At 36.4% G+C, this 14,997-nt stretch overlaps 4 protein-coding genes and 1 non-coding gene across 6 annotated transcripts; 2 read left to right on the top strand and 3 right to left on the bottom strand.

The window, feature by feature from the left end:
• Window positions 1-983: 983 nt before the first annotated feature.
• Window positions 984-2,581, top strand: LOC140886364 (pentatricopeptide repeat-containing protein At5g42450, mitochondrial). The gene has a single exon (XM_073292911.1). The coding sequence runs from the start codon at window positions 1,058-1,060 to the stop codon at window positions 2,579-2,581; it is 1,524 nt and encodes a 507-aa protein (XP_073149012.1). The 5' UTR covers window positions 984-1,057.
• Window positions 2,582-2,782: 201 nt separating this feature from the next.
• LOC140886370 (protein SLOW GREEN 1, chloroplastic-like) lies at window positions 2,783-4,075 on the top strand. Its single transcript, XM_073292923.1, has one exon. The coding sequence runs from the start codon at window positions 2,783-2,785 to the stop codon at window positions 3,866-3,868; it is 1,086 nt and encodes a 361-aa protein (XP_073149024.1). The 3' UTR covers window positions 3,869-4,075.
• Window positions 4,076-5,168: 1,093 nt separating this feature from the next.
• LOC140879706 (protein SODIUM POTASSIUM ROOT DEFECTIVE 2-like) lies at window positions 5,169-7,115 on the bottom strand. Of its 2 annotated transcripts, none has more exons than XM_073287599.1 (3): window positions 6,367-7,110; window positions 6,104-6,179; window positions 5,169-5,536 (listed from the first exon to the last, which is right to left on the bottom strand). In XM_073287599.1, exons 1-3 carry the CDS (start codon window positions 6,919-6,921, stop codon window positions 5,340-5,342), a joined length of 828 nt encoding a protein of 275 aa, XP_073143700.1. In that variant the 5' UTR covers window positions 6,922-7,110; the 3' UTR covers window positions 5,169-5,339. The 2 variants fall into 2 exon arrangements, with proteins under 2 accessions (XP_073143700.1, XP_073150743.1); XM_073294642.1 differs by lacking the exon at window positions 5,169-5,536 and adding an exon at window positions 5,543-5,680 and having other exon boundaries at window positions 6,367-7,115.
• A 1,896-nt stretch (window positions 7,116-9,011) lies between these two features.
• LOC140891764 (UDP-glucuronic acid decarboxylase 1-like) lies at window positions 9,012-12,606 on the bottom strand. Its single transcript, XM_073262327.1, has 7 exons — window positions 11,810-12,606; window positions 11,151-11,295; window positions 10,972-11,051; window positions 10,225-10,308; window positions 10,055-10,129; window positions 9,622-9,714; window positions 9,012-9,530 (listed from the first exon to the last, which is right to left on the bottom strand). The coding sequence occupies exons 1-7, from the start codon at window positions 12,470-12,472 to the stop codon at window positions 9,321-9,323; spliced, it is 1,350 nt and encodes a 449-aa protein (XP_073118428.1). The 5' UTR covers window positions 12,473-12,606; the 3' UTR covers window positions 9,012-9,320.
• Window positions 12,607-13,232: 626 nt separating this feature from the next.
• Window positions 13,233-13,306, bottom strand: TRNAR-UCG (transfer RNA arginine (anticodon UCG)). Its single transcript has one exon. It is a non-coding gene; the product is annotated as a tRNA-Arg (tRNA).
• Between the last annotated feature and the right edge of the window lie 1,691 nt (window positions 13,307-14,997).

Here is a 14,997-nt window from a genome sequence, read left to right as displayed (position 1 = left end):
ATGATGTATTTGTGTTGTTATGAGTTGTGTGTTTAGGGACCTCAAGAGCCTCAATATTTATAGGCAAATCTCATACCATCAATGAGTGTTTGGGAGCACGAGTTTCAAAATAAGTGCGCGTTGCGTGTTTCACTTTTCTAAATGTGAGACGCCGTATGCACAATTCGTCAAGGATGACGGCATCGGTCATCACCGCTTCCGTCATCATAGATATCTCGTTTGATATGTGCCATATTTTTCTTACATTCTCCCACTTGGCACTTATATAAGCCAATATATAATAAAATAAAATACATGAATCATGGCGATAGTTCCTCTGATAAGCGAGTATTATCTTCCATGAATTACAATGCATCATGTCACTAAAAACTTTATGAATAAACCTTTTTATATAATAACATGATATATATTAAATATATACACAATAAATAAAGAAATAAAATAAATATTCTTACTTTTGAATATTTTTACATTTTCCTTGTATTTTAGAGTTTGGAAAAATATGAAAAACCTTATAACTTCGTGTTGATAACGTGTTGTAAAAAGTAAAAATTTACGTTAAAAAGTAAAATTCTCAAACTCTCAAAATATCTCAAACTACACACTTTTTTAAAATTTTCTCCACTCAATTGTGTTCTCCTTCACAAATGGAGACACATATTTATAGAATATGATTGGAAATTAGTCCAAAAATACATAATCACATACATCATCTCATACATATTTTCAACATTTTCAAGACAATTATTTTCAACAAAATGAACCTAATTGTTTTTTTTTATTAAGAAAATCTTATACTATTATTACTGTGAGATAATGTCACTAGATACAACTTACAAGATTTAACAGGAAAATTTCCACTCCCGGACGAAAGATGAGTTGGAAGAAAATGAACCTAATTGTTGCGTCCAAAAAAGTTCATTTATTTATTTATTTATTTATTTTTCTTTCCAAAAAATTTAACTTGAAACTAGGACGAGACTCAAAAGGTAACAAGAACATTTCAAATTCAAAGCAAAATGTCAACACTCAACACGATGATTTTTTTTGTCTACCTATGAAACTCCCCGCATGCAGCCGCCATTATCATCCCATCACCAACAGCCAATGTCGAAGGGGATTCTTCCCTCGAGCTGGCGAATATATAAATCAACGATATGAGTATGTTGATCTAAATTCAGACGCTCGCCGCCTGCTCGATGAAACGCGTAAACGTGATGTGGTCTCTGAAACAGCAGTGATCCGCCACTTGGTAAAGCAAAACCTCCATAAAGATGCCTTTCTTTGGTTCTCAAAAATCCTCCATGTGAATATCAGACCCGACGAGCACACTTTTGGCGCGCTAATTCACTCTTCTGTTCTTCTAAAAGACCTCCGTTTGGGCAAGCAGATTCAAGGTTTCTCCATAAAAGCTGGCCTTGATTCTAATGTTTACGTGGGCAGCGCGATTGTGGATCTTTATGTGAAGTTCGGCTGCATTGAGGATGCCCAACGAGCTTTTGTTTATACCCATAGGCCTAATGTCGTTTCATACACGACATTGATTCGTGGGTATATCAAACAAGGTAGATTCGATGAAGCTGTGGAGATTTTTCAGTCCATGCCAGAAAGAAATGGTGTTTCTTGGAATACAATGATCAGTGGATGCAGCCAAACAGGCAAAAACGAGGAGGCTGTGAATTTTTTTGTTGAGATGTTAAGAGCAGGCGAGTTGCCGACTCAGTTTACATATCCTTGTGCAGTGATTGCAGCAGCCAATATGGGGTCCTTAGGCGTGGGGAGAAGTATTCATGCTTGTGCAATGAAGTTCTTGGGTAAATTTAGCTTGTTTCTTGCAAATTCTCTAATAAGTTTCTATGCAAAATGTGGAAGCATGGACGACAGTTTGTTGGTCTTCAATAGAATTCCCGAAAAAAATGTAGTTTCTTGGAATGCTATGATTTGTGGCTATGCGCAAAACGGACAAGGAAACGATGCAATAGAAATATTCAAGAAGATGAAGCTAATGGGCTTTCAGCCAAATAGTGTTACACTTCTTTGTTTACTATTGGCTTGTGATCATGTTGGACTTGTCGACAAAGGTTACGAGTACTTCAAGGAGGCGAAAGATGACACAAGTTTGATAAAAGCAGAGCATTACGCATGTATGATTGACTTGCTGTCCCGTTCAGGGAGGTTCGAGGAAGCTGAAATATTTCTCCATGATTTGCCTTTTGATCCTGGAATAGGATTTTGGAAGGCATTGCTAGGAGGCTGCCAGATTCATTCAAATTTAGAATTGGGGGAAGTTGCAGCCAGAAAGATATTGGAGTTGGAGCCTGGAGACGTGTCTTCGTATGTAATGCTATCTAATGCGCATTCGGCGGCTGGAAGATGGCCTAGTGTAGTGAAGATCAGGCATGAGATGAGGGAGAAGGGATTGAATAGGATTCCTGGAAGCAGTTGGGTGGATATTAGAAGCAAGATTCATGTTTTCGTTACAGGGGACAAGAGACATCACTGTGTGGATGAGATTTACATGTGTTTGGGGTCTTTTCTTGAGCATGCAATGGACTGGCATGAAAGTTCAGTAGAAGCCTAAAGCATCAGTCTGACCAAAATTAGTATAATCGGGCCCAAATTCTTAAAGCCCGGCAGAAACTAGTAAATAGCGTTTTTTTTTTGGAAAATTGAATAGCGCTTTTTCCCTTAACACAAATGCGACTTCAGTCGAAATTGGAGATAATCAGAGACAATCACCCTCCTCCGTCATCGAGAGGGTTTAGAGCTCTGTACCCTAACAATGGCCACTCTGAGTCTCACCGCCGCTAAAGCAACCCGCCGTCAGCAGCCGCAAATCACCCCCGTCAATCTACGCCCTTCATCTCTCACCACGCCTTTCTCCTCCCTCTCCTTCAGAAACCCTTCTCCCCCTCTTCCTCGCTTGTTTCACGCCCCTATCAAAGCCGCTTTCCAACACTCGAAATGCAGAAATCCCGATAACCCTGAGCACTTCTCGAAATCCCAAATCAGCCCCGGGATTCCGTTGAATTCAATTTTTGCCCCACTCAAAGCCACTATCATCACTACAGTTACTGCCGCAACCCTCTTCTTTGCTCACTTCCATCTGGTGCTGAAACCTGCCATTTCCGCTCCGATTTCTCCTCCTTCCTCTGTCGAATCCTCCACGAAAGATGCAGTTGCTGATGAAGAAAGAGAGAGATCGATTGAAGAACACTTGCTCTCCAACCCGTATGATATTGATGGTCTCAAAGAATTGATGGAAATCAAGATAAAGAGCAAAAAGATCCCCGAAGGTATTGAAATTATTGATAAGTTGATCGATCTTGAGCCTGACGAGAAAGAATGGCCAATGATGAAAGCCCATTTGTATGCATATAGTGGGGACACAGAATCGGCGAAATATGGGTTCACCGAGCTTCTGAAGAAGGATCCTTTCAGCGTGGAAGCTTATCATGGTCTGGTGACTGTGGCCTCGCAGGGCGAGTCGAGTGAAGAGTTGGAGACCATTGAAAAGAAAGTAGAGGATGCAATGAAGCTATGTAAAAAGGAGAATAAAAAGAGTGAAATGAGAGACTTTAAGCTTTTGCTTGCGCAAATTCGGGTTCTTGAGGGGCGATATGAAACCGCATTGAAAACTTATCAAGAATTGGTGAAGGAGGAGCCTAGGGATTTTAGGCCTTATTTGTGTCAGGGCATAATCTATACTCTTTTGAGGAAGAACATTGAGGCAGAGAAGAGCTTTGAGAAGTATCGGAGATTGGTTCCGAAAGGGCACCCATACGCAAGTTACTTCGATGATAATATGATTGCCACCAAAGTTTTTGCTCAGAAGTTGGAGAATGAAAGAGCTATGGCTAAGAATTGAGGAACATAGGTTGTATGTTTATTTATTCTGGTTTTGGTGGTGGTTGTGGTAGGGCTTGTGTTTTTTTTTTTCTCGGTTTCATGTTGGTTATCTCAATATATGAAGGCAATGATCAGTAGTAATGTTAAAGATTTTATGAAATGATTTCCGAAAATATGCTATGATTGAAGGAAAAAGTGAACTATAATCGATGCAAATTGATTGTCGTTTGATCATAATCATGCTTCAGAATGTTGTAGGCATTGACAAATTTTTGAGTGCTTAGAAGCTGAGTCTACATGAATGAATGTAATATACTTGTTGGCATTTTGACAACAACATGTCTTGGTAAAACTATTGTTAGTCATTATGTTGGAGTATTACTTGAAGGGTTTAATTGTATTTAGGCAGTTTTTGTGATTGTAGATTTTGTGAAGGAAAAACTCAAGCTTTTTTGTAAAAGCATTCTCAAATACTAACTTTGAACATTGTTATTGTAAAACTTTTATTTTCTTTTTTTGTGCGATCACCTTCTTACTCACATTCACATATTGCTGCCACCATTAATGAAGTCCCGGTTCTTGCGACGAGGTTGTTTTCGTGTCAAGTTATATTTTTCTATATGACTTTTAGGAGTCCTTTTTCCTTGCCTCCGAATGTATGTTGACATGTGTTTTGAACATCTTTAAAAATGAAGTTTCTTGAAGTGGCCTCATCTCTGTTTGTCCATAGCCATGTAGGCAACAAATTTTATTTTTATTTTTATTTTTCTGAATTAACGAAGAGTTTGTTGCCGTTGAATCTCAAAACTCAAGAGCTCGTTACAAATTTAAATATTTGGTCTCCGATGAACCAAAAGAGAATTCAGGTGTAGACAATAGTTAGCCGTCTTTATTGTGTGTTTTGGGGTAGCTAGAAGACCCAAAATGTTGGGCTATCAAACCCAAAATTTTGGGCCTTTTACATGTTTTACTCTTGGACAAAAGCTGTGTGTATAGCATCATTCTCAATAACCAATATGGCTTTAGTAAAATATTATATAATCATAAATAAACGTTGCTGAATGCTGATAGCACTCGGAAACTTTGACTCACCAATGTATGTTTTGTCTTGGTGCCCGAGAGGAAGGGGCACCAATGAGTCTAGCTAATTAATCCTAAATATCTCATGAGTGGCTGTTGATGTTAGTTGATCAAACTCCTGTTGGATTCAAACATATTTTGGAGACATGATCTTTTCATTTTCTTTTAAAACATTATATATGTCTTGGGTTGTACATCTAGCTATTCAATATCAAGCTTTGCTCGAGCACAGAATATCATTACAAACGAAGAAGTTTTAAATATTCGATCAGTACCAACGTGTTAAAATACAGTGAAGAATCCAGTTTCCTAACCTCTCAATTCACGAACAAAACAGTACTTTGATAGAGAATTTACATCATTCTAAATTTCAAGATAATATCCATCAGAGTCGTTCGCCGAGTTCCGATTCATTCACCAGCTAGTTTATACCCTTTCTTCAGTTCTGAGCCACTCAAATAGAGTTGTGGGATTGAGGAAGGTATCGTAGGAGGCCAGAGTTGAGCATTCTTCACCTTAGATATGCTGGATAGGACGCCTAATGGCGTAACGTTCCCGACAACAGTCACCTTCTTTGCTAGAAAATCTATGTCGAAAGATGTGACTCCTGCAAGATTTGTCTAATTACAAAGATATCGCTCATTATAAAATTCTTGACTTAAAGTTCTGAGGGGGATTGCAGGTGTCAACTGGTTGTTGCAAATTTATTAAACTTCAATCAAGAAACAACCTCCCATCCCTTCACCTATGTCTGCAACCAGCAGTTAAGCTGTTAAGTTTTTTGAGCTGTGAGAAAAAAGATTTTTTGGTAGCACAATCACTGGTACAATAGTTTCGCTGCAATACTAGCTTGGTAGATAGAAAAAACTCCTAAATATTTGAGATGAAACATCGCCCATCTCTTGAGAAATCGACGCCAATGACAACATAATCCGGAAAAAATGGGAGGAAGAGCAGAATAAGGCAGTGTTTGGGAGAGAGCACTGAAAATTTTGTTAAAGAAAAGCTCAAAAGTGCTTCCTAGAAGCTCTAGAAAACAATACCTAAGAGTTGGAGAAAATGGAGAATTTTAAACCATTTGTGTTTACACAATTTGACACCAAACACATTTGCTCATAAAGAAGTGAATGGAAGGGGCAAAAAGAGAGCTTGCATTAACCATATGCATCCATACCTTCCATTCTAGAGATATGTTTCCTCATTTTTTTCTCACATCCTCTGCAATGCAGTGACACTCTCAGAACCACCACCTGCGACAAAAAAAGGCCATAAAAATAAAAATATTTCAAGAAAAAACTCTAATCTTATGAACTGACACAACCAACAAACTGCTCAAGAGTCTACAATCCTAAACATGCGATGGATTACAAGAATCAAGATAAACACTTTAAGCAAAAAATACACGAACTGATACATTATGTGTACATAAAAGAAAACCTGCTCTGGAGATGAAGATGGTTCCTCTGTTTTCAACTCTTCAGACTTTGAAATTTCAGCTGGTATCTGCTTCAATCCCGGTTCGGGATCAGCACTGGGAGCAGCCTTATCACTCAACAAATACCTAGTAGAACCAGGAGGGCTGATGAAATCACCCGGCCTGGTACAGTTCCAGCTCTTCCTCGGCGCAAGAACAGCAGCAGCTTTACTATTACCATTCCCACCATCATCATTCGAGACCTTTTCATCAGCTCTTTTTGTAGCGAGACCATTCAAGATCTCGGCTTGATCGTGATTTTCCTTTGGAGGGTTTTTCGCATTCTTTTTCTTGATTGGCTTGGGGGAGACAGGTGGCTGAGACATGTTGCAAGGAGGGAGAGATTTCGGGATTCTTCTCGAGTCACGGATAATGGGATTGTGCCGGTCGAGGGCTCGACCGAGTAAAAGAGACGACGGTGAAGGTGATGATGATGATGATGATGATTGTTTTTGTTCCATGCTGAGGCAAATGGCCGTCGAAACTTGTGATGCGCAGAATATATCCATTTTCTTCATCTTCCGGAGAGCTGAATGAAGAGATAATGGTCCAAGAAATCAGCTAAGGGATAGAAGAAAGTTTGGGATTCTTTGATTTGAAGATGAGATTCTTCTTGGTGTGAATGGTTTAGTTCCAATGACTAGGAAGAAGAGAGAAGAAAACTAGCACACTTTTCTTGTTTCCTACCCGTCAAATTTTGTACCCCAAGATATTCTATACGTTTTGTTATCCGAAAGCTTGTTTTCTTCTCAATTTTCCCGCATGCAAAATTTACCTAACAAAATTAACTTGATATTTTGAACATATATTTTTTTGGCAAGGTTTAGCTAAGCTGAATACACATCTATATATCATATAAAAAAACGACATTAATTAGTTCGATCTCGCGATATGATTCGAACTTAATCTTTTGTAAATATAACTTTTTATTCATCAAATCTTATATTACAAGAACGTGGACACACAATATTTTTTATGAACTACTTGATATATATGCCACATCATCACTCATGTATTCATTGTTTGGAAAAATGGGTTGGTAAAAATTGGCATGGGAGTGCGTAAAATTTTAAGGTGGAAAAAAATTAATATGTGCGACACTCGTGGATTGGATTCCTGAAATACTCAGCGGCATCTTCTTGAATAATATATATATATATTTTTAAACACATGTATAAAGTATAAACACACTAGCTGTAAAATTTAATTTTTAGCAGTTGGCGAGAACATCATTTCTGACGAGTTTTAAATGGAATTTTCAGGGGTAAAAACTGTACCTAGAATTTAATAGCCTTATACTGTACAATGTATGAGACAAAGGCAACGGTTACTTAAATTATTTATTCACTTTCTGCCTCATTCATTACACATGATTTTGTAAAGCCCTACGGGGGTGTTTCTTGAAATATATTTAAGTACAGGGGTGTGTTTGAAAATTCAGGTTGGCTCCACTTTGCCATTGATGGATTCTTGTCTGTTTTCAAGTGGTCTTTCACCTCAAATTGTTCAATGCTCTAAAATTGGATGAGTGAGTTTCAATTTTTCTTCTTGATTAGCAAGTATTGATAGACAAAAGGAGGTTTTTGTGCCTTGGAATTTAAGCAATTCGGCAATACTTGAGGCTGTTTTTTTGTATATATTTATGTTGAAGAAAATTTAATCGCAAATATGAGATGAGATTTATGTCTCATGTGATATTTTTGAATTAGAGGGTTCAAATTGATGTAGTTAACATTAACAACTATGGATAAGAAATTAAACAAAAAAAAAAATAGATCTCATTTGCTTCTAATAATGGCGAAAATGGGACGAAAATCAAGATTCTTTGGTCAAGGTGAAACAAGAATCATATAAAAAACTATTTACGTTTATTGAGTGGAAAACCGTGGGAATATTTCTTTACATGCTGAATGGATGAATGAGACACGTAGACACTTTGTGTATCCTCAGAAGTTTGGTTTGGTTCGAAAATCAATGGAATCTGATGCCTTTTGTGCCCAATAAAATCAAATTTTGTGACTTATTAGAAATTAATAAATTAGTACATACATAAAAGATTTATTTGAGTAGGTGTGTCATGTTAATTTTGTAAAATAAATCTTTCAAATTAAAAATTATTATTTTTTATGTTACTTTTCATTATTTATATGGATCAAGTCGTCTCACAATAAATTTATTATAGAACATATTATATTATATTAACCGGAATGATTACGCTACATTGAAATTTACTGTGTTTTTCATGTTGGTGGTGAAATTTCAAGCTCACTATCAGTAAACATGAAATGCCCATTTTTATCTAAGCAGTCACCAAATTCCGTAACAAAATTTATTAATTGGGTCCCCCACAATGTAGGGGAAATGCCATGAATCTGAATAAAATCATGTGAGCCTCCATAAATTCACTATATAAGTCCAAGAAACACTCCATTTCACAGTTCATTTTCACACATCCTAATATGATTTCTCTGTCTGCTTCCACACAAACCAGATTGGGTGAAACGCAACTGTCCGTTGGCCTTTATTGTAGCAAAATTTACTGTGAAACTGAAACTTACAGTGATCACATTTTACAATGAGAGGGAAGTCTGAAGAATTATACAACAGGTAAAATCTAAAGCATATAAACCCATATGAATATTTATACTCGAAACTGGACCAGTTCTATGCATTCACTTGATACCAAAAATCATTTTACATCACAACATACAGACGCACTGCCCGTATTCTTGTCAACGACTAGTCCAATGATGAAGATTCTCAATACCCAAAACCACTAGTAGCCAGATACAACTTAGCCTATTGCCGGCACTTCCGATACGTGTATCGGGACAAAAAGAAAAATAAGGTTCGTATGATAAATCAAACAATATACACAACATGGTCTCGGTTGATGTATACCAACACCGTTGTATTCTCATTTGTTTCCCTTTCCTTCGTCTTCATTCAGGATGCGATTTCGGAAATCGGTGACCATTCGAGGCAACCCTTCTCGCAAGGAAATCTTTGGTTCCCAGTTCAGAAGTTCCTTTGCTTTAGTAATGTCTGGTTTTCTCTTATGAGGGTCATCAGCAGTGTTTGGTTTAAATTCAATGGTTGCACTAGGATCAATGGTTTCTTTCACAACCTGTTATATTCCAAATAAACAAACATACTCAAGGAATGTTATATGACATAAACTTGTGAAATGTAGATGAAACTAATTATCTGGACCAAACCTCCGCAAGCTCTAACATTGTGAATTCTCCTGGATTACCCAGGTTGAATGGCCCCAAATGCTCGCCTTCCATCAAAGCCACCAATCCATCAACCTGACATCCCGAAAGTGCATATAGTATCCTCATAAAGATTATGTTACTGTATATTCTAATACCACACCAAGCTTGACAATCGTAGTATTTTATTCCACGAATATATTTATGTTTCGCGAGCTGAGCTGAGCATTAAAAACTCACTTCACATCAGTCATATGGAATTCATTTTATGAGGACACTGCTCTTAAGACAGACTCTGGTAGGATGTCTGACAGACAATATTAATGATGCAATTAAGGCATAAAGTTCTCCCAATTATTCGGCTTTCACTTCCTCAAACCAAACTTCTCAGAATACTCGTGTTAGTTATACACAGAAACATGAAAAGATGACATACCAAGTCGGATACATATTGGAAACTTCGAGTTTGTTTCCCATCACCATACACTGTCATTGGTTGCTTCCGTATGGCCTGCATGATTCAGTTACAGCCATAAGAACATGGATGCTGAACGAATAAATTGACGTGTCATTGTTGAATAATGAAAAACAACATGGAAAACAAACCTGTGCAACAAAGTTGCTGACAACACGACCATCATCTAGACACATACGAGGCCCATATGTATTAAAAATGCGGGCAATGCGCACCTATATGAGTGAGAATGGTAATTAGACAATGAGGTTTTGAATACCCTTAAACACAGAAAATCAATGATACCACTGCTGTCATCAGTCTTTGAGAACTCAGCTAGAGACTCTATGTCAGTACATATTTTTATCAAGTTTCCTTCAAATGATGCTCTTAGTGGCTGAAAATGCTCTTGCTACAAATATAGAAAAATTCATAGCATCCAATTAATTGCTCACAAATGCAATAAAAGTCAGTTGGTTATATGGATGCCTTTAATTTCGCATGTTGTTAGAGATGGGATACTCATCAGAGTGATAAAAAAATTGTACTCGTTTCACATGCCAATCTGATAAGCACTAGCAGGAACTTCAGACACATCCAAATATCGCTCTACTCAGCTGGCCAGATGCAAGCAAAAGATGTAAGTTATTTCTTCTCCTACTGAGGTTGTTCGAAATTGGCAGACACAATACAAAAACAATAACTATGCAATGTTTGCCTTCAAATCAACTGCTCGGTCATTCATAATATAGCATAAGTTGACATGCAAAAGCTATTCCATTGACACCGATACCTTACTCAGTAATGATAAATATAGGAAATTTTAATATCCATAAATACTCAATTCTGAATGTAAAGCTCAGAATTCAACGAGTCAGAGCACAGTACAAGCTAAATACCTCAACACCATCACCGCGATGATAATCCATAGTCAAGGTTTCAGCCGTTCGTTTTCCTTCATCATAGCAACTCCTTACACCTGATGATTTAAGATTATTCTGTCACAACTCTTTACAACGAAACTGTATAATGATGATAAACAAACACATCAGGATTCATTCAGAAAGATGGAACTCACCTATGGGATTCACATGTCCCCAATAAGTCTCCTTCTGCGGATGCTCAAGAGGATCACCGTAAACCTCACTTGTACTTGTAAGAAGAAACCTAGCACCAATTCTTTTTGCAAGGCCCAACATATTCAGGGTACCCATCACATTTGTCTTGTAAGCACCGTCAAGGATCACAAAAATTAAAACATCCTATAAAAACAACTCAAAATGCCATAGGGAAAGACAAACTTGAATTTAAAGATCGAACTATATTCTACAAACACAATTCTGATTAAAAACCTTACTTCAACTGGGACCCTTGTGGCTATAATGTCATGAGCACACACAGTAAGTACATTTTGCATTCACACACTCAAATAGTAATAATTAGGGGAAATGCAATTATTTGCTTAAGGGCAATAGATATGATTTCATAAGATTTTACATACTTAAAAACATGATTATATTTGCAAGCATGACAACTCATATTTATTTATAAATTTATACAGGAATACCTACAGAAATACACACGCACATCCACTCCATCTTGCAAGGATCATGATCTAAACTGTGTAAGCCAATTCGCAGGAAGAAACATATATTAACACAAATTCACCAGCACACACACTTACCCACAAACATCTACACATTGTTACACTCAATTATAACGAGAAATGGTCATAACATCAAAGAAGAAGGATATGATGGTCTTGACAGGATTATACTTGTAATGAACCGGGGACGCAGGGCACGCCAAATGATAGATCTGATCCACCTCCAGCAAAATGGGCTCAACCACATCATGCCTAATCAACTCAAACCTCGGATTCCCAAACAAATGAACGATATTCTCCTTTCTCCCAGTAAAAAAGTTGTCTATCACTATCACATCATCCCCTCTAGCAATCAACTTATCCACCAAATGACTACCCACGAATCCCGCCCCACCAGTGACCACGATCCTCTTCCTCTTCCCCCGTATACCAACCGGCACCCTCCCCACCCCATTTGGACGATACCCATTACTCCCGCTATCCCAATTCCCATAATTCTGTCCTAATTCCCTCGGATCGTGCGCAGATTCGCTGCTTCGGGTGGAAATGTGGTTGCGGGGATCGACGGAAGAGGAGGTAGAGACACGGGATAGAGAGGGCTGGATGATGAAGAAAGAGGAGCCGATTAAGATACCGACGAGGATGAACAGGAGGCGCTGCTCTTTGAGGATGTAATTGATGGATCTTGGGAGAGATCGAGGGTGCTTCAAGGCTTTGGGGGAGTATGGTGGAGTATCGGAAAGGGGTACATCTTCATCTCTTCGAGCATTCGATTGCTTGTACAATTGCTTCATGGCCGAAAGGGATTTGCTCGGAGATTGCTGGTTTCCAAATACAGAATTTATCAGCAGGAGACCATGGGAATCAATATGGATTTGAATTCAGTGAAATTTGGTGACGATGGTATCTGCCTCTTTAAGTTACGATAATGAAACTTTAGTCCTTATATTTTATTATAATATTAATTATGCATATGTGTCTCAAATTAATGATTTGAATACTACACATATAGTAATCGAACTTCTCGTCATTGTCCAAGCGTTTTTCAACCCACGATTATGTATAGATTTATCAAGTTTTGGGAAACAATGATATTAAATTGTTGTTTTAAATTTCGCTTTGGATTAGCTATTTTTTATGATTTAAGTAATTATCAAATACTACTTATATCTCTATCTATATAAGTTGTTTCTAATATTGAAAATACACCAATATGCTTATTCTTTTTTTCATGACACCACATCTTTTAATCAAATAACTAAGCATAAACAAAGTACAAACTCAAACATTGACTAAAATTTATTTTTAAAAAATTATATATCGTATACTAAAATTTAACATATGTGCAAATGTGTGTGTATCAAATCAAGTGTCACGATTTGCTAGTTATCTATTAAGTTAAAGAATGGGATGCGAAACCTTTAAACATGAATCTTTAAGCGAAAAAGAAACAAAATGGGCTGTGCAAAAAATAAGTAACGGACAGTGTTGGGCCCAGGAAGATGAAGTCCATGGTGGCGTCAGACAATTAACTGTTAGCAAAAAAAAGATATTCGACCACAGTGGGAGTCGAACCCACGACCTTCTGATCCGAAGTCAGACGCGCTAATCCACTGCGCTATGCGGTCATTGGATGTTCATATGTTATTATTGTTTTTATTTAAATAATATAAAAACTAGTAAAGTCTATTTGATTTTTTTTTTTTGCAGATTACCCATAATGCGTGCATAATTTGGTCGATAACTTGTTCATCGTCTGAATCATGACTGATTGACAAAGAGTGCATGATAAGTGATAACTTGCTAATAGTTTTGGTAGCCTTAATTCTAAAATTGTAATAACATCGAGTGTTCGATCGTTTGGTTATAGAAGTCAATTGACTAAAAGTATTTTTTTAAAAAAAATTCAAGTGTTCGTTTGATTATAGAAGTCAATTGATTAGAAGTATTTTTCCAAAAAAAAACTATTTTCTTAAAAATTTTAGTGTTTGTTTGCAATAATTGTTCTAAACAAAACACTTAGCTTTGTTTGGACTTTGGAGAAGTATTTTATAAATGAAAAAAAAAACTATTAAGTATGTCAGTATGTGTTAAATTTTTTTTAAATATCAGTGAAAGTTATTTTTTAAAAAACAAGTGTTCTCTTAGTATAATTTTGAAATAACAATTGATTTAATAATGTTTTTAGGAAAAAACCGGGGTTAAACAAAATTAATTCTTTTATATATATAAAATAGTTGTCCAAACATTATATTAAAATACCTTCCAAACTCTAAAAAAAATAAAATTTTTAGCTTTTGGGCTCATTACATCCTTTTTTTAATTAAAAAAATTTAAAAAAAACATTTTCAATATTTATTGAAACATCAAATCTTCTGATATATATATATATTTAGATTATATATATATATATATATATTAATATAACCACTTGAAAAATTATACTTATTTCAATATTTTTTAACCTACGACTTCTATAAAGTATAAACTCGCTTTTAATTGCTAAAAAGATTCACGAGTAATGAAAAAAATCGAAATATAGATTCGAAGAAAACCAAGAGTCAAAATAATAAATCACAATAAATTTTCCCTAAGAGAAAAAAAAAATTGTTAAGAGGCAAGAGAATATGACATCTGAGAAGGGTCGAGAGTGAAGAAAGCTACAAGCTACCTATTATTCTCGAAAGGGTTGATTCCGAAGGGGACCCATTGGCTCATGCGAAGGGTAAATCGAGGGATGTGCACGAGCGACAGGGACATGAAGAAGAAAGCACATGGCCCAATCCCCAGAGCATACCCCACAATATTTCAGCAAAGAATATGCTCCACACGAGGATCGAACCCGCAACGCTGGGAAATTTCTTCCCACGTTACCGCAGGTCTTATCAACTCGCCTATGCCCCGGTGGGCTACAAGCTAGCTATTATTGAACCATCATTTATAGTTTTGAATGATCATATGATGATAATTGGTCCAATCATAAAAATTATGGATATCACTAAAATACCTTTTTTTTCAGAGAAATTAACTTTATTTTTAGAAAATTCCAAAAACGTATTAAAAATCAGAATATTTAAAAAAAATTAAATTCTTATTTTAGAATCAATGTACTTATAAGTTATAAAAAAATGATTATACACCACGCGTATAGAGAAACATTAGTATCTCACCATCTTATTTTAGCATAAGCTATTACTGGTAAAGTCTTATTTTTTTTAAACAATAAAACTTTGTTCATTCAACCAACGTCAAGTCCTTGTATATAAAATTATGCCTTTATTTTATTATTTTATTTGTGAATATTTTTTTGGGTTTACGT

Source organism: Henckelia pumila, chromosome 1 (assembly GCF_033568475.1).
Source record: "Henckelia pumila isolate YLH828 chromosome 1, ASM3356847v2, whole genome shotgun sequence".
In the NCBI taxonomy this organism is placed as follows: Eukaryota; Viridiplantae; Streptophyta; class Magnoliopsida; order Lamiales; family Gesneriaceae; genus Henckelia; species Henckelia pumila.
This window is presented reverse-complemented; position numbering and strand designations above follow the sequence as displayed.